Source organism: Peromyscus californicus, unplaced genomic scaffold, assembly GCF_007827085.1.
Source record: "Peromyscus californicus insignis strain IS unplaced genomic scaffold, ASM782708v3 Scaffold_5__1_contigs__length_169319896, whole genome shotgun sequence".
NCBI classification, from domain to species: domain Eukaryota; kingdom Metazoa; phylum Chordata; class Mammalia; order Rodentia; family Cricetidae; genus Peromyscus; species Peromyscus californicus.
The window spans coordinates 123,913,585-123,933,712 of NW_026294573.1; the positions used below are offsets into that span (position 1 = coordinate 123,913,585).

The 20,128-nt window shown below is 41.2% G+C and overlaps 1 protein-coding gene across 3 annotated transcripts in view; it reads right to left on the reverse strand.

Annotated features, from left to right (window-relative positions):
• Positions 1–20,128, reverse strand: part of Faxc (failed axon connections homolog, metaxin like GST domain containing) — a 74,837-nt gene that overhangs the window by 50,461 nt on the left and 4,248 nt on the right. For all 3 annotated transcript variants that reach the window (XM_052718112.1, XM_052718110.1, XM_052718109.1), the window contains 3 exons: positions 18,271–18,406; positions 10,538–10,734; positions 786–1,009 (listed from right to left, as the gene is read on the reverse strand). In XM_052718112.1, the coding sequence (XP_052574072.1) occupies positions 786–1,009; positions 10,538–10,734; positions 18,271–18,309 (460 nt within the window). In that variant the 5' untranslated portion in view covers positions 18,310–18,406. The remainder of the gene's footprint in view (positions 1–785; positions 1,010–10,537; positions 10,735–18,270; positions 18,407–20,128) is intronic.

A 20,128-nucleotide genomic window follows, 5' to 3' on the forward strand; every position in this document is an offset into this window, starting at 1 on the left:
TAATAAAACCAGAAGTCCCATTGAGTACTTGGTCCCTTTAATTTCCCCATATTAGAGGGCTTTGGTTCACATCTAGGCCCTTCCTTTGAGCAGTCTCTTTGTGAACTGTCATAGCCAAGAATCAAGCTTGCCCAGTGCAGAACTACCAAAACCTAGGGCTATCAGTGACCAGCTGATGAATGGAATATGTCCATCCTCACTAGCCCATGGGCATTTAAGGCCCTGTGCATTTCTAAAAGGCTTCCCAGACATAATTCAGCCTATGATGTGTAATAAAATGCAAAATCTGGGATAAAACACACTAGGAAGAAGAAAACTAAGAATACACACCAAAATGAACAGTATAAGAAGCTGACAAGTGTCAACACAAACACACGCAAAAAAAAAAAAAAAATGGTCAGAAGCCGGACTGTCACCAACTCTAACTTTACTTGCAGATGTGCTCACAACCAGCCAGACCCATTTATAAATAGAAGAAGTTCCTTGCTCAGAACTACCCTATCCTCACAACACATTGGGAAATGGCAGCATCCCTTACAGCCTGGTCCTGATGCTGAAGTGTGCTCCACATGTTCTCACATGGGACCTCAGTAACTACACTAAAACCTAATACCCCTAATACCAGAGATCGCTCCTGGAAATTGGAGGACTCTGTTAAATGGTGGAAATGCAACCTACATACATGTGGGAGCAAAAACCCCAACCAAGTTAAGCTTGTAAACCAGCAGCACTCTACTAGTCATGCAACAGTAAGCACAGAAAATATAGAAGGTGTGGTACATTACCCAAAAGCCCTGCTAAAGACCGCATGTCCTTCTCCATCAGCATGTAAATCTCTTCCTCCGAGAAGCGGCCAATGCCGTGGCCGTGCATCTCCCGCTTCACAATTCCTTTTGTTATGTGGCACACGACCCACCTGAGCAGGTTACTGAAGGGACCACCACCACTAAGAGACAGCATCTTCCGGGTCTCATTGAGATTGTCCACCCACTGGCAATAAGCTAACGTCCTGGAATTGTGTGGAAACAAGTTACTAGTGTGCATCAGAGACGTGTAATAGTTCTGCAGTCACTTTCAAAAGCATCGTTCAGAATCTAATACTTTCTGGAGGAACCAAATAACTGCAGTGTTTAACCTGAGTGGCAGGTACTATCACAACAGCTCTGGTCGATGTCTAGCCTTACAAGCTTTGAGAGAAACAATGGCGTTCTGTGTTCCTGTTTAACCGAAACTCCCGAGTCACCTGCCCTCAGACTCCTCTGCTTTCTCTTATGCTGTCTCACAGAAGCTGTAGCTTTTCAGCCAGGCCGGTAAGCGCTATGGGTGCGCAGCAGTGGCAGCGGCAAGCGAGGGGAGCGCAACCTTCCTGTCCGGAGCTTAAGGATGACTCCACAGGCAGGTGCTTTCTGCTAAGTCATGTGTATCTGTTTTCCACACTGCATGCATCTTACATTTCATGATGAAAGAGGTTGGGTTCCTTTTTAAGACACTTTTTTGCCTTTTGGACAAAGATTAAGGGGAAGGTACACCTATGTCTATATTTCATAAATTATATGCTCTGCATATGTAAATGATTTGCTCTCCAGAATCAACTCTCTCCCTCAGGCTGTTTCCATTGATTTTAACTATTCACCCAAGGAACTGTGAAGTCACTTTTCCCACTGGGTGGCGCTTGTGGCAAACTCACCCATCCAGTGTTCCCACGGGACACATGCAGACAATCAAGCATCCTACTGGCTGCAATGCCTACGCTTTTCCTAACTTGGTTTTAGAAGCCTGTACAATCTCAAAAGCGTTTTTTATAATGAACCAGGTTATTAGATATAGACTAAATGGTTCCCTGTGCAAAGAATGTAGCTGTGAGAGTATATACATGAAAAATTTAATTTTTCTTCATATTGAAAAAAAATGTATTGATCATCTCTACCCCTGATGTGGGCTGATATGATGCAGTAATGGCCTCTTAAAAATCAGAAATGTAAAAAAAAAAAAAAAAAAAAAAAAAAAAAAAAGATAAAAACACAAAGGATGATAGTAAGTTGTACCTACAAAGAAATGTTATTTTATACATTAAGAAGAAAGCCTGGGGTGTATCTCAGTGATATAATGATTTCCCAGCATGTGTCAGGCCCTGGCATCCATCTCTAGCACTACCAAAAAAAACGCCTTAAAATTTTTAGCATTTTTATGTAGTTATGCTCTATTGGGGTCCTCTCCACTAAGAAATGGAAATATATAAGAAATAGATTTACCTAAAGTTTTTTAATCATTCTTGAATTTTTACTAAAAAGTCCTAATTTTAATGCACTCTCCATACTAGAACAATATTTAACTCTATCCTATTATCTTTCAAAAAGAATATCTACAACTCTTGTAGAAAGCTCTGTGTGTGTGTATTGTTTTCATAAATCTCTTGAAATAAAGTATTGCAAAGCGAAGAAATGAATTTTGCTGAAAATAAGAAAAAGTGCTTCCCAGCGATATTTAAGTGTGCATAGACAGTGCGGGTGATGGGTCTGTTGATGTAAAATATCTCACATTTATTCCACTGAATTCTATGCAAATGTGAATCTGCTCTTTCTTATAGCTGCAGTGATCTAGTGGGGGATTCTAACTGTACATTATCTAAATTCACATCAACAGGGTTACACAACCTCTGAATGTCTAGAAAGCCAATGGTCTTAGGGAAAAATTTATCCTAAAATGGGCATAAACAGATAATAAGAGACCAGAGGGGCTCCTAAAGCACAAAAATGAGGAATATGTGACTCTATGCTGGAAAGTTCACGTAAGAAGAAAGGAAGTTTTAGGTCAGCCAGTCACACAAGGCAGAACTGCAGGAGGCACAGGAAGGCGCCCAAGAGGTACCTGCCTGAAGACACTGGCCTTCCTGATCTGCAAGAAGTCCAGGAGCATGGGTGGGCTCCAGGATGCATGTGAGGAAGCCTATAAGACCTGAGGCGGAAGGGCACTACGAGCAGATCCTTGCAGGCCTGAGGCCAGGCTGAGTCACTTTAATTCCAAAAGAAAAGGTTAAGCTCTGGAAAGTTTCAACCAGACAAGAAACATAATCAGACCTGTGGCAATGCTGGTAGGAAGGCTGGCTAGAAGACAGGGTGAGTGAGACAGACAAGAAATGATATGCTGACTAGACCATGGCAGAGAAGTGCCAAGTGGAGGTAGAAGGGTCCAGGAACCGATGGATATAGGGGAAAGTGGGTGTTTTCTCCCAGGCTCATCAGTTGAGTGGATTTCACTAATCAGTGCTGGATCACACATGGTGGAATGGACTTGGGGAATGAAAGATGGGTTAACCAACTGCATTTGAAGGACTCAAAGAGCTACCAACTGAAGACGTTCAGAAAGTAGAAAGAACCCCAGAGACAAGTTTAGACTCTCCATGGAGAACTGGTGGGCAGGGACACGTTAGTGAGTTTTAAAACTGCGAGAGGAAGTGAGATTATCTAAGGAAATTTCTGGAATGAGGACAAAGTTAGGAAAACCATAGTTCAAAGGCAAATTAGAAGATAAGAAAATAAGGCTGGAAGGGGGTGTGGAGAGGAGAGACATCTCATTTCCCAAGATGGAGGGAATGTGGGTCTTATAAAGGATCGAGGGCTACAGAGAGGTTAAGCTTCCTGCCTCGTAATGACTTCTGCTTCCTCTCCAGAGCAGGAAATATGCACGTGGGCATGCGCAGAAAGTGAGGCAATGGCAATGGGTACAGAGCAGCAGGAGGCAGGAGAGGCAGCTGTCTGGGCCACACAGTTCAGCAACGATGACAGGAAGTCTCACCCTGCAGTAGCAGCTGAGCACAGGGCACAGAAGAAAGACTGCACTCATTCAGAACTCTACAGCTAAAAGTAGCCTTGCAAACTGGTCTTCCACTCTTCCCCTTCCTGCTGTGTGCACGCGTGTGCACGTGCGTGTCCACGCATATGTTCGCTATACACAAGTGAACGTGTTATAAGGGCACATACGCACATGAGTGTGGAGGCTAGAGTTTCCTCAGGTTCTGCCCACAGTTGTTTTTCAGGCAGGGTCTCTACTGACCTAGAACTTATCAAGTGTAGCTAGGCTAGTTGGCCAATAAGCCTCAGAGCCATGCCTGCCCCTGCCTTCCCCGCACTGAGATTACAACTGTACACCACCACACCTGGTTTGTTTTTTTTTTTTGGGGGGGGGGGAACGATAGGGGACAGTACACTTCAGAGACAAGAGCAGGGCATCCGATCCCCTTGAGCTGGAGTTCCGAGTGGTCATTAGCTGCCTGTCGTGGATGCTAGGAACAGAACTCAGGTACTCTGGAAGAACAGCAAGCACTCTTAACCACTAAACCATCTCTCCAGTCCCAAAACTCATCATTTTTAAAACATGGGTTATGTAAATCAAATTCAGGTCTTCACCCCTGCAAGGCCTTGCAAGCACTTTAGTAACTGAATATCTATCTCCTCAGCCCCTGCTCTCCATTTGATTCTTTGCTTCTCTACGATTCCCCAATATTACAACCAGTGTCAAATAAGGAACACACAGGCTCTTTAGGAATCAACTCCAGAAAAGTACCAAAAGAAAAAATAGTGTGTGGGTCATATACTCTTATCTCCGCTATGACAGGCAGGGGACATCATATATTGTGTTTCCATGTTGTTACAGCCAAGGATTCACCTCTGAATCAGTATCCCAGAAATGGTGAGAGATTCCACCCCATCACTCCACCCAAACAACCCTCATCCAATCCAGCAGTCAGTAGCTCACTGTATGCCCTCCAGCACTGCTTCCCTGAATTTAGCTCTCATAACTCTACAGCATCTGGCACTATCAGCCTCTCTGGGAACACACTTTTAGCTCACGTGGCTGTTTTCCCCTCCCACCTCCCCATGATCTAAAGACTCATCTATTTATTTTTCTTCCATTTTCCTACCTACTTAATCTGCAGTGATGAGGTGATCTAATTCATATCCAGCAGTTCAAAGTGATGCCCAAATCTATACCTAACCCATACCTCTGTCCTAAGACCCATGAGTCCCACATGGAAGAGCTTTAGGAAATGCAAACTACATTTCTAAAACTAGACTCATTTTTGCTTGCTTCACCTCACCCTTGCAAGAATCCCAGGAATCATTCTTTAGGGATCCCAGGAGATTTCCTTCATGGCTCCCACCCGCGTGTGCCCAACCTATGCTCACAGGCCAACATATTTGTGGATTCCATCATATTGCAATGTCAGAAATCCCTGGATCCTCACCATGATCTAGCCCTTCCCAGTCTCTGTCTCTCAGCATGGCCTCCCATAAAGCCTTCACATCAGCTGTGTAGAAGTACATGGACCTCCCCTCTCCACTACAGATGAAATGTTCATGTCCCCAAATTTCTTATATTGAAACCAGTATGGTAGTATTAGGAAGCAGGACCTTCAGTGTACTTAAGTCATGAGGTCAGAGTCCTCAAGAGGGAGATTACTGCCCTTATAAAAATGACCCCATAAGAGTTTCTATATTCTTTCTACCATGTGACCTTACAGTAAGAAGATGGTTATCTGTGGACCAGAAAGCAGGCCCTCACTAAACACTGAGTCTGTCAAAACCTTGGCCTCAGGCTTATTGGTCTCTGTGACTAGTGAGATGCAGACTTCTAAGCTTCCCAGACTGCTATTCAGTTACAGGAGCCTGGATGGACTGAGACACTCCCCAAACACCTCTTTCTTGGCTCCAAGTATTTACAAACACTGCTGCCTCTACCCGAGCATCCTAAGCGTCCTTACGGTCAGCTCCTTCATCTGCCCCTCCAATTGTGCTTGGGCTCCACCATGCTAGCGCTTCCTCTGTGATCCCTATCTTCATCTCACCAGCAGGTGCTTCCTGCCTCCCCTCAGCTCCTCAAACTCACCCCGACAATGACAATCATAAAGGCTTGAGGAAGATTTTCTCCACAAAGGCCCTCCAGCCTGAGAACCACTTGGGGGTAGGAACACGGTATCTGTACACTCATTGTCCTTCACTTCATTTGCTGAAGTATGAATTGTTGATTAAATGAAAAACAGCTTGACACTGAGCCAATGCTGGCTACGTGATGTTTCTAAGGGATGGCATGTACTTAGAAAAACAGAGAGGAGGATCCATGGAGGAAGATGAAGCCGCTGCCACTGGTGTCTTGAGGAGTTCATGGCACCTTTATCTTCACTGGGAAGAAGCCCAGTGCACAAGGAGTCATGAATTATTAACTGGAGTAGCAGGAAGGGCCAATTTGGAAAGTCGACTAGCATAAGCAATTAAAGTAATTTATCATGTGAAAATCTATTTCAGAAAGTTAAGATACTCAGTTTCCTTATCACAACTAATGTGTCTAATCTTGCCTACAAAAATGGGGCCAAAGATTTAAAGATTTAAAACTGGCTCAAATATTTCTAAAGGAAACCAAGAGAACAGGCAAAAGGCCAAACATCATCACCCATACCCATAATCCTGGGAAGCTGAGGCAGGAGGATTATGAATTTACATAACTCACTAGACTACATAACATGATCCTGTCTCAAGGAGACCAAAACGTCAGGGTGGAGGGAAGGAGGAAAGGAATAGGGCAAAACTGTTGATCCCTGGTGGGTTTTGTTTTGTTCTGATTTGATTTTTAGTACTGAGTCAAACCCAATGCCTTATGCCTGCTAAATGGGCGCTTAGCCTCTGAGCTATATCCCTACCATAACCTAACATGACGTCATGCCCAAGGCATAAATGAACACTAATAAACAGACAGCTACAAACTGTTGAGTCTGAGAGTATGGCCTTCCAAGACATAAGAATGCCTTTCACTGCCAGGCATGGTGACACACCTTTTAATTCCAGCACTCAGAAGGCAGGGGTGGGTGGATCTCTGTGAGTTCCCAGCTAGCTAAGATAACACAGTGAGACCCTATGTCAAAAAAAAAAAAAAAAAAGGTTCTCTCTCCATGGGGCTATACCCTTGCTGTCTTTTATTTTCATTCTATTTTAAAGGGGTAGGAACTTATTTCTTCAACTATCATCAAATTTCACCAACCTTCCAAACGAGAGCTCTTCCTACAGCTAAAACTGGATAAGGAAGTGGAAAGTGGAATGAATCTGTATTCATTGTAATCAGCCATCATGTTCAGGCTTTCACACACCTTCTTGTAAGCCATCTTATGAAAGTTCCCCATCTCTCCCAGACACTAAAATTACATCAAAAGCCAAGCTCAGGCTGGAGACGGCCTTCAGTACTAGAGTGCTTGTCTAGCATACACATGGCCCTGGCTTCAATACCAGTTCCAAAAAAAATGAAACTTAAAATTTATAAATTATGGGAAACCCAGAAGCAGATTCGTATCACTGAAAACGTTGAGTGCTGTGCTTATTATATAGGGTTAGAAGACTCTTAAGGTCTTCACTGATGGCCAGAAGGGGGCAGCATATGTCACTGAAGAAGCAAGGGTATTACAAAAATCAATTTCATTCTGGTAATTTGATTCCCTGTCTCAGAAAACCTCTTATACCAGTTTCCAAGCACTGGATCTAACTTAAGCACTCGGTATAAAACAAAGGAGATAAGAAAGAAAAAAAAACAGCCTTCTTCATCTTCAATAATAGCTTTTATAATGTAAGTGGAATATAATTATATAGATTTCAAGTGCAAGAAAAACAACTTTGTAGCTGACTGTGCTTATCTGAATAGACCTGAAACAGAGCTTCGATATTATGTCGTGTTACATAATAATGCCAGCTTTCCATCACCTCTGCCTAATAGAAAATTGTACCAGAGCATTTTCAAAGTTTCAAGCCAAAATAAAATATACCTAAAAAAAACCCAGGTCATCAAATAACTGAGCCAAGCACCAAGGTTTTACTGACTCTCTCCTCCCACCTCTGTAAGTACAGTCATAACCTGGGAGCTTGTTAACATGTAAGAGAATCTCACAGAAAACTACCAAACATTGAGGTCAGTTCCTGTACAGGGGCTGGCTTCCATTCTGCTCTCTGGGATGAGAAGGGCAGGGCAGGAGAAAAGTCCAAGGGAAGAGTCAGTCCAGGGACTCATTGCCTTAGACATTCTGTGAAAGTGGGAATATAAAGCTCCCTAGTGAGTATGGGGAGTCTCTGCAAGAGGGGAGAGGACAAGGAAAAGAAACAGGACAAAGGTTGGTTTTCCTTGTGCTACTAGAGATGAATATATGTTGTTTCTCAAAATGCCCTCCCATTTTTTCTAATAGGAAGTGAGTTAGAGAAACAATATTAGCTTTTAGGGAGGCTATGTACCACCCAAGTAAAGTAAGCTCTTGGAAGTTAATGATCTTCCTCCTGCTTTGTCTCTCTCACATCCACAGCTTGCCCTACCTCCCATATTAGCTGAGGGCTAGTGAAGAGAAGTGCAGAAACATGTTGTCTGTGAGCTTCTACCAGGGAATAAAGTGGTAATAAAAATAGTAGAACACTGTCAAAAGGTAACTTGAGGGTCAGGCGCAGGGCAGGCTCTTTATTTCCCTCTTCCACTGCTGGGTCTGAAACCTGGCAAGCAAATGAGATGGGATCCTTTCCACAAGTCTTTCCCAGAAGCCAAGCAAGCTGGACAGTCATGCATCTTAATGCCCACGATGACAAAGCAGAGACCTGGCATCTCCATCAGCATTACACGGAAAAGACCTGCAAACACTCAATGATATGTTTACACTCTCCCACAAGGCACTTCCTTGGTCAGCCCTCCATCTTTATAGTGACGTAGGGAGAGGATGTGGAATGCTGCTCAGCCCCAGGATAAACAAAGAGAAAAAAATCAAACATGGGAAGAGAAAAAATAGAGGATCATTTAAAATCTCGGAAACAGGAACATCCAGTTTCCTACTTAAAAAGAGGGCAAATGGATGAAACAGTGAGCCAATGAGAAGGAATCCCACAGTCAGTCCCATGAGGCAATGGCCTTGATGGGAGGAAGTGGTTAGTAAAAGCTCCTGGGCCAACATCTGACCAAGAAATAGCAATACTAACAAAGTGGGATTAATGATGTTTAATTAAGTATTTAGGACAAAGTAAAGTCTGCAAATATTTGGAAGAGACTGCCTGCCATCTCTAGGAGGATAGAGAAGAGGGTATAAGTGCCAGAAAATAGATGTAAGAGGGAAAAGCCTACAAGACAAATAGGTTTGCAAAGCAAGACTAGCCAAATGTGATTAACTCGCATGGTGCTGAAGCAGCGTGGGGCCACTGAAGCAATACAGAGCAACTGGTCAACCCAATTGTGTGATGCTCCAAACTTGTGACATGCTTCAAACTTGTGTGATGCTTCAAACTTGTGACATGCTTCAAACTTGTGTGATGCTTCAAACTTGTGTGATGCTCCAAACTTGGAAACCATGAAATACAAATGCAGCAATCAGGACAAAAGGCTACCTTAGGAAAGGTGACATAATCTCACAAATGTGTAATTGATTCCACTGAGGAATCTAATCTCTACTTAGCCCTCCATGCCTTCCTCTAGTGTCTAATTCACTTTCTTTTCTTTTCTTTTCTTTTTCTTCTCTTTTCTTCTTTTTAGACAGAGTTTCTTTGTGAAGCCCTGACTATTCTGGAACTCATTCTGTAGACCAGACTAGTCTCAAACTCAGAAATCCTCCTGCCTCTGCCTCTTGAGTGCTGGCATTTAAAAACGTGCACCACCATTGTCTGGCATCTCATGCATTTTCATTCACTCATTTGTACTAATTAGCCCTACAAATTGAAATGCCCCCCTCACATAAAATCCAACAAATTGCAGCATGCAGGCTGTGAAAGTTTTGTGTCTATATGTGGTTGGGAAAACATAAAAGGAAGATCGTGTTATTATAAATGAAATCCAAATTTCTGTGCACATGATAGTTTTACTGGAATGCAGTCTGCTTGTAAACATCTAGACTTATTGGCAGAGTTGAGTGGTTGAGGCTGTGAAAGACTCTAGAGAATGCCTGTGGAGTCCTGCTCTAGATACTTGGAGACAACAGACAGAACTTTGACCCTAAGTCAAAGTTATTTCTGATAAAAAAAAAAAAAATCTTTGGAGCTGGAGAGATGGCTCAGTGGTTAAGAGCATTGACTGCTCTTCCAGAGGTCCTGAGTTCAATTCCCAGCAACCACATGGTGGCTCACAACCATCTATAATGAGATCTGATGCCCTCTTCTGGCCCACAGGGACACATGCAGACAGAGCACTGTACACATAATAAATAAATAAATCTTTAAAAATTAAAAAAAAATAAATTACTTTAAAAAAAATCTTTGAGAGCCGGGCGGTGGTGGCGCACGCCTTTAATCCCAGCACTCGGGAGGCAGAGCCAGGCGGATCTCCGTGAGTTCGAGGCCAGCCTGGGCTACCAAGTGAGTTCCAGGACAGGCGCAAAGCTACACAGAGAAACCCTGTCTCGAAAAACCAAAAAAAAAAAAAAAAAAATCTTTGAGAAAGGTGAGTAAAACTTAAAAAAAATTAAGAAGATGAATGTCAGAAAGCTCAAGAGGATTTAGGCTAGCTAGGGGAGGTACAGGAACACACATCAGGGACTCACCAGTAAAAGTGCTCTTCCACCATCTTGGTCACAGCTCTTGAGACAGCTCTTTCATGAGGGCCAAGGTTTTTGTTCAAGTTCACTCCAAGTTTCTCTTCCAGAAAGTCGATTATGAATTCTGTGCCAGACACTTTTTCATTATTATATTCAATCCAAGGCATTTTCCCTTGAGCAGAGAGCTTTCCACCAAAATAGTTCTAGATAGCATTTTTTTAAAAAGAGAAAAGCAATGTGTATATAAATTTCACTTATTAGCAGAAGCAAACATTGCAACCCATCAGTGCTTGTGTCCATACTATTTACTCAAATGAACTCAGCATCTTAACTCTTTAAGATCATTACTCTAGAAGGGGAGAAGGATAGCGTTTTACTGAACATTAAAGTATTAATTTATTCTCTTAGGTTCTACATGGGCTCAGATTCTATCTGGATTAGGGAAGGAAGGAGACTCTGAGGCAAGGAGTGGGAGAAGGAAGGGGTGGGTTAAAAATGAACAAGACTAGCTATAAATGTGTAAACTACCCACAAATAGAAAGAAAGGTGAAAATGAACCACAAAGAAGCTTGTACCAATGTAGTATCCAAAGAATTCACTTGAAATCCAATATGCTGCATCTGAATAATGCATATTGTCACTACACTGAGAGCAAGCGGTCCTCTAAATTATCATACTGAGATTTAAAAAGAACACGCAACAGGCTCAACTGCTGTGTCTCCTAAAGGAAATTCAGCAGGTTCCTGGTTTTCAGCCCAGACCTTTAACTTCTAGTCCTGGGGTGGTACCCATATCTGTCCAGACAAGCTCTATTTCGATCTATAAGCATGTTAGAAGCTCACGGTGTCTCAGAATATCATGATCCAGAAATGAGGTGGCCAGATCAAGTTACACAGTTTATCATTAAAATTACAGTAAATGTATAAAAGTAAAAATGTATAAAAAGTAAAGACCTAGACCACATGAATGGAGGTGATTCTGGAGAATTTCATGTCTTCAATCAGATTTCTCAATAAATATAGTCATTTAAATTTCCAGGTTGATTGTATCCACTGTCTTGCAGACTACACAATCTCACTTAATCTGATTGTCACAAACTCTTCCTCATACTTTGTACAAATAGATAATGCAAATACTGTTAGATATTGGAAAATGTTAGCCCTTCTGAGAAAACTGGTACTCGAAAAGTTGGTGGGCAGGCATCCATTTGTACATATAAGCTTGGATTGAGCTTCAGGGTCCTGAAATTCTCAAATTGGTAGGTGATATCACCTTTTCAGAAGGCTCAAAAGCAAAGTGTGAACTAGCTAAATGCCACTTATCACTATCTTTGGTAGAGTGGTCTCTGTTCGTGGAGTCCTGATACTTTATCTCATTGTTTATTGTCAAATGAAAGTGGGCCTAGCCTGAAAAAGCGGTAACTAAATACAAATTGTCTATGCCCAATGTAGAAAATGGAATGTCCTCTAGTTCCCCTCTAGTAGTATACTCATGTAAATGCTAGACACAAAGTGTGTGTTTGTCCCCCCAGCAATGGACGGTGGAAACAGAATATTTCTTTACACTGTGAAGATGTGTCTTTGCCAAGGTACCTTCTGATTGGTTTAATAAAGAGCTGAATAGCCAATAGCTAGGCAGGAAGAGGTTAGACAGGACTTCGGGGGACAGAGAGGACTCTGGGAAGAAGAAAGGCGGAATCGACAGCCAGACTTGGAAGAAATAGGAAATACAAGATGGAAGAGAGGTAACACCACATGGCAGAACATAGATTAATACAGATGGGTTAATTTAAGTTATCAGAGCTAGTTGAGACAAACCTAAGCTAAAGACTGAGCTTTCATAATTAATACAAGTCTCTGTGTCATTACTTGGGAGTTGGCTGGCAGGACATAAAAAGACTCATTACACACCTCTCCGGAAGTTACTAGGGCACCTGACATTCATGTAATTTGTATTCTAGAGGTGTGCAATCACCATACAACACTGCCTCTGCTCCCAACTTCCCTTACTGCACTCCTAACAGATCCCTTTCAGACTCATCTCTTCAGATGTAATCCAGCTTCAATGATACCATCAGAAGAAACTCTTTACAGTGCAAATGAGGGCAAATATTCTTCTCAGAATCATCGAGTGGCAATTACGAATGGTAGCATATGCTTGTACCCCTGCACTCAGGAGGCTGAGGCAGGAGGATCACTTTAAGTCTAGGGCCAGGTTGGACAACACAGTTGAGTTCAAGGCCATTCTGGGCTACATATTAAGACCTTGTCTCAAAAAAATAAAATAAAACAACTTAAAGTGCTTACTATGCAATCAAGAAGGTCAGAGTTCAGATTCCCAGAGCCCATGTAAATGCTGGGTGGACATGGTATCTCATCTGTAATTCCAGCCTTGGAGACAGGATTCCAAAGCAAGCTGGTGGGTGAGCTGAGCCAAATCAGCTAGCTCGGGTTTGATTGAGAGACCCTGCCTCAGTGAATAAGGTGGAAGAGCAACCAAGGAAGATTCTCATTACCAACCTTGGACCTCCAAATACACACCCTTGCACTGGTACACACACATCCCAACATGCATGCACATGCACAGACACACCACACGTGTACACATGAAAACAAACAAAACAAAATTCAAGAGCTGAGGTTGTAACTCAGTGGTAGATCACTTATCTCCCATACAGTGGCCCTTGGTTGACCCCAGCACCCTCCTCTCACAAGAAACAAATTCCAGTGGTGAACTACACTCACACCAGCCAGTAGCTGCCACCTGCCAGCCTCACTGGTTATCAGTCTTTCTGGTTCCTGCTTCAACTTCCATACCCAACTAGACCACTCGGCACAGTCGCTACTTTTACAGGAATCCCTCTTCCCATCCTCTACAATACCCTGGTCTCCTAAACAGTCTTGTTCAAATCTCACCTTGTTAATGAACTACTTATCCAGGGTGAAACCATTATCTGCCCTTCCTTTGGCTTCCACTAAACAGTGTACATTCCCCTCCCCTAAAGAAGAACTGTTCCCATATCTGCCCCTAGACTATGCTCTCCCCTGGACTATTGGTACATGTTTGTGTAACTCCCATTCTACTTTGGAAATATCTGGGCATAGTGGTGCATGCCTTTAACACCAATAATAGGGAGGCAGAAGCAGGAAGATCTCTGTGATTTCGAGGCCAGCCTGGTCTACATAGTGTATTCCAGGACAGCCAGGGTTACTTAGTGAGACCCTGTTTCGAAAAACAAAATGAACAAAAAACTACAGAAATGAAAATTAGAGATCATTCTGGAAATGATTAACTCGAGTATGTTTTCATAATCAAATTTTGATTTACAGTTAAAAAGCAGGAGAAAACATTTTAGAGACAAATATAATTTTCTTAGATATGATTATATCTAAATAAGATACTGCCATTATCATCATTTTGAGATGAAGAATTTCAAAGTCTAAGAGAGATTTCATAGTCTTAGGTTTCTGACTTGCTATACTGCCCACTGAATCTTCAGTTCAATTGCTATCCAACATGTAAGGAGGTGAATACTCACTGCACTCCAGAAATAACTACCACCAGACACCTTCCACTGGCTATATTTGAAATAATTTAACTACCTTTTGAAAACTATAACAGATTGGAAAAAGTCCATGTATCTAATGTATGTATACTGTAGTTTTGTAGAAAAACTGTCTTTATCTGGGAAATATGCATGTTAAAGCATTTTAAGTGAAGTGTCATAATTTTTGCACAGTACTTTCAAATGATGTATCAAAAACATGTTCCAAAAGACTATAAAAAGAGAGCTAAAGCAAAGGAGGCCAAATAATAACCATAAGTGAACCCATGGGTAAGAACTGGGGGTGTTCATTATACTATTCATTTAAGTTGTCCATAGATGAGAGAAAATCAAGCCAAAGAGATGGGAAGGCAGGATGAGCACTGAAGTAGAACATCAGAAGTGAAGGGTGAGGACCATGGAGAGGGCTTTAGCCCTTGCCCAGTACAAATTCCTGGGCAGGGGAGCCAGCATCCCTGATAGGAGATCTAAAACAAACACTAGACCTCTGAGAGGTACAACCACCACAAGAGAAAGGTAGCATGCTGAATACAGGCAGCATGAAGCAGAAATGCTGGGAGAGACCAGATGCTTTTAGTTAGCATAACAAATACCCTCCCACAGATAAAGGGAGAAATTGGGAAAACTGACTAAGGAGATACACTTCTAAGAAAAGATGAAAGTCAACTGTAGTCAACAGTTGGCCAGGAATGGTGACACACACCTGCACGTGTGAGGTAGAGGCAAGAGGAAAGGCCAACCAAGGCAACACAGGGAAACCATGTAAAAAAGAAAGAACACTACAGAGGAGAAACACAGTGAGGGGCTGGAGAGATGGCTCAACAGTTAAGGGCATACTGCTATTCCAGAGACCCCAAGTGTGATTCCCACCACCCATATCAGGCAGATCACAACTACCTGTAACTCCAACTTTAATGGATCACCTGCAGCCTGGACAAGCACCTGTAAGCACATGGGCATACCCCCAGACACACAGGCACACACAATAAAAATTTTTTTTAAAAAAATGGTTGCAAAAATGGAATCCTGCACTGCAATGGAAGCTCCACAGGAGGAAGGTTCCACATGGAAGCAGAGACTGACAGGACAGCACAGAGACCGGGAAAAAAGCAGAGATCCAGACAACAGGAAACAGGCAGGGAACATGATTAAAGGAAATATTTTAAGACTATTGATCATTAGTTTCCCCAGAATTTAAAAAAAGCACATAGTCCATCTCTCTCCAGTCAGAGTGGCTCTCTCCAAGAAAACAATTGACAACAAATGCTGATAAAAATACAGAGAAAGGCCGGGCGGTGGTGGCGCACGCCTTTAATCCCAGCACTCAGGAGGCAGAGCCAGGCGGATCTCTGTGAGTTCGAGGCCAGCCTGGGCTACCAAGTGAGTTCCAGGAAAAGGCGCAAAGCTACACAGAGAAACCCTGTCTCGAAAAACAAAAAAAAAAAAAAAAAAAAAAAAAAAAAATACAGAGAAAGAACAACACTTAGGCACTGTTGGTGTAGATATAAATTGGTGCAGCCAATATGCAGAACAAAGGTTTCTCAAGAAAGCTACCATATAAGCCAGCTATACTATTTCTGGATATATAGCTGAAGGAAACCCAGTCAACATTCACATGTTTTGTTTAATGCAGCACTATTCCCAACAGCCAACTTAAGAAACTAGCCTAAGTGTCTGAAAATATGGAATGAATAAAGAAAATACATTCTATGTACACAGTGGAGTTTTACTCAGCCATAGAGAAGAATGAAATTCTGTCAGTTACCGGAAAATGGAGTGAACTGGAGATCACTGCGGTAAGTGAAACACACCAGACTCAGAAAGAACAAGTTCACATTTTCTTTCATATGCAAAAACCTAGATTTAAATTTTTACCTATGCATGCATCTGTGTGTGCCATGAGACTAGAAAGAGGACCACGAGATGGGAAGAGATCTGCAACAAAATGCTGGAGACAGAGAGGGTGATGGGATTCATATGAACACCGAAGGAGGAGACTATTTGGGGTGAAGAACTGGACCATCAAGAGAGTAGGGGAGCAGTGGAGGACAGGGCTAAATTAGACAAGAGTAACGACACACGTGTAAGAAAATGTTCCACTCACAACCAAACAAACTACTAACTAAAACAACAGCAAAAACCAAACCAGCCTCTCTGTTTCTAAACTTTGCATCTTCATGGGTTCAGATTTTCTTCATCGATTTCAGACATCAGCCAAAATAAAACATTGAGTGTAAAAAGCAGATATGAGAATATAGCATTTACCTAATAAGCCAGAAATAAAATAGATTTATAAAAATGCAAAGGAGTTATTTTTTTCAGTAAACATTTCTATGTTATAAAAATTTGTTTACTAATCTAAGAAACGTCATTTATGATCATGTGTGTTTGTCTTGTTAACTCTAAAGACTTAAATAGTACAATTATGTTTAATAAAAGAAAAAATGCTATAATGAAGTCCATTGCTTTTTATGTCAGCTTTAATAATTGTTAAAGAGACAAAAGATACATAAGAACTCATATTGAAAAGTTTATAAAAAGAACTAGAGGGGTAGTGTACTTTGAAAACTAAAACATTTTTAAATGTGATCTTTTGTAGCATGTGTACCTAAAAATATAACTTCAAATATATAAGTAGTATTAAAGCGCTAACAGAGCAGCAAAATGGGGACCAATCAATGAAGACTTGAATGCTTTACCCTTTTCAGAAACTAACAGGCAAACCACTTTAAAAGAGCAAAATGCAGCTCTCAATAACACATCAGATATCTTCAAGCAAGTAAACAAATAAGCTGCCCCACATTGGTAAGATTTACTTAATTCTTTTCCACTATTTAAAAAAAAATAACCACACAATTGAATAAAGTCTCAGTAAACTGAAGGAATTGGTGTCACAGAGATGATTTTCTCTGACCATAATATCAAAAACAAATATAGAAACAAAGCTTTGAAAACTCTCCCTACAGCTAGAACTTGTTAAAAAAAAAAAAAAAAAAAGGAAAACATAAGGGAAAAACTTAAAGCTACATAGAGAAATGGCAATAATAACAAAAAACATATCAAATGCGTTAGCTAACTCTAGCATCACTGAGGGAAAACTGGATACCTTCAAATACATACTTTTGTTTATTCTTTTTTATGGAATAATGCTTATTTCTATTTTTAGGGGAAAATCTGTAAATTCATATATATATATATGTATGTATTTATATTTTAATATACATATGTATATTAAAATAACCCATGTTCTAAACTCCAGTAATTACTTATAATTAAGATTTTGGCTTATTTCCTTTTTTCATGGTATGAAAATACTTGCAAATTACTTATTACACATAAGTGTATATGTATGTGTATGCATGTATATATGGGTACATGTGTTTCTTTTTCCTTTTTTCTTGAATTACTTCTTGTAAGTTTTTTTAGATTTATTTACTTTATGTGTCAGTCTTTTGCCTTCAAATATATCTGTGTGCCACATGCTTGCCTTGATGCCTGAGGTCAGAAGAGGACATGGGATCCCCTATAACTAGAGTTACATATGATCAAGAACCACCATGTAAGGGCTGAGAAACAAACCAGGATCCTCTAGAGGAGTCACAGTGCTCTTAACCACTGGGCATCTCTCCAACATCCTTTGCATCTTTGATGCGGAAATGTACAGGTATTTCCTTGAAAGCCACTTGTGCAGAACGTGGAAAAATTCAAAAATGTATTCAAAGATCAGAGCTACAGCTAAGTGGTAGAACCCTGGACTAGTACATGAGATGCTAGCTTCAATCCCTAGTACTGACAATCTATTTTTTTCAAATATGTACCCAATTCCTACTGTGCCCTCTAACCCCACATTCGTGGAGGACAAAATGATGAGTGAAAAACCTAAAAGAGAAGTCCCACCAGGCAGTAGCACACTCACATCTCTCACCAGCTGCCCTGGATGCCTCTCCAAACCTCCAACCAAAGGACACATTAAGAGAAATACTATGATTCCTTCATTAAAAGTGATGTAAAAAGAATTCAATATACCCTGGAATCCAAGTATCTCTCTCTTACTAGAGACTGGGGTCTAACCTTCAGACCCCTTCTACTCTGGCATCCATTTATGACATTAACTACACCTCCTCTATGTGATATTGAGACCATAAAAAAATAAAACATATTTGCAAACAAGTACCTGATAGGGTAAATCAGCCATTCTTAAGTATGTTTCCATTTTCAAACAGAAAGGAGATAAGCTGGGAACACCATTGTTAGGTCTTGCAAACTGGTGTAAAATAATAGCATCCTTGGAGTCAAGCTCTTGCTGTTTCCTGTCAAAACCAAAACAGAAATGAAGAACAGCCTGAATGTTAGTTTTCTGTTGCCTTAGGGCCTCAAGAGGACCCTGTAGGGTTGTAGGCTTCTGTGCACAAGCGGAAGTGTATGCGACAAGTCTTACCTCATCCAGTGTTTAGAGAATGGAAGTGGAGTGGACATGCAGGTGGACCTTACAAACTCTGAAGTGACTATAATCTAGTGGCTCTGGGAAGTAACTACAAATCAACATGCAGCCTATGGGCAAGAGGAGTAGTTTTAGAACAGTCATTTTTGTGCTTTACATGCAGCCTATGGGCAAGAGGAGTAGTTTTGGAACAGGTATTTTGTGCTTACTATGTGTTCCACCTGATTCTGCACCATGCTCATTTCATGGGTATTATCTCATTTAATCTTCAAAACAACCCTATGAAGTAGATACATGACATGTATTTCAGGGATGCAAATACTAGAAGGTGAGCATGGTATTTCAGGCCTTTAATCCTAGCTCTCAGGAGGCTGAAATGGATCCTCATTCACGGCCTGCATAGGTGACAGAGAATCCTGGGTAGAGACATAGTCACATTGCAGAGCCTGGACGGTGCCTATATGCCGGCCTTACCCAAAACTTGGAAACAGACCCTTCTCAATAAGGTGAGGCGATAACCGAATGAGTCTGCTGTGGCATGATGCACAGCTACAGGGAATCTGATACTAAACATTCAGGCTCTTTTTTTATATTGATAATCACAAGGATTAAATAAAACAATATCTGTAAACATTTAGTAGGCTATTAAGCATTGAAAGTGTAGAAGAATTTATTCTTACACAACAAGATATGGTCTTGTTCACTTACAAAATCTTCCCAGTTCACCCAATCTGGCTCATAAACTCCTCAGAAACCTATTACAATTTCCATCTTTTTGTCTGCCTAGTTTTTCCCAGTTAGATAAACTCCATTCTCAAGGCTTGACCCTCCATAAGCTTCTACTTCCCTCTCCAAATTCCAGTTTAATTCTACACCTACTTCTGGCCAAGCGGGAATGGCTTGTCGCCTTCACCATGCGATGCTCACTAGCTTCAGCATTTCCACTTCATAAAACAAGTTCTCTTGAGGTTTACTAACCAAGGACCTAGGCAATTTAAAGAACTCAGAATGACTCATTCTGAAATTACAAGCCAAAAAATTAAAATATTTACTATGAAACAAAGGTTTTCCTTTATAGGAAATGTGTGGGAGGTCAGGTATTAGAATCCAGGACTCATTTTGACTGTCAGTAGACAACACAAACTCTACAATTCACAGCTGACTTTGCCCAGTAAAATAATTCACATCACAAAGTAATTTTCATGCAAATTAGCCAGGCAAAAGTTTAAGAACTAAAAGGAGATAAATATGAAATCCTCTGCCCTACTGGCCAGAAGAACCAAATTCTAAAGGTTCACTTTCATAGTCAAAATAGATGCTGGTCAGGTGTCAACATGTGCCAATGACTTTATAGACACTGCCCATATTAACCTACTTAATTCTGATAATAGCAATCTACAGTGGACATTGTTAGAGTTTAACTCTGGGACACCACACTAACATTTTACAGTAGACAGGAAAGTCAGAGTGTAACTTGCCCAAGGAACACCAATTTCAGATCAAGTGTGTCAGACCAAGACTGGTGGCAGATGCCAGCTATTCAGAAGGCATAGGCAAGAAAACTGCAAGTTCAAGGCCGGCCTAGACAACT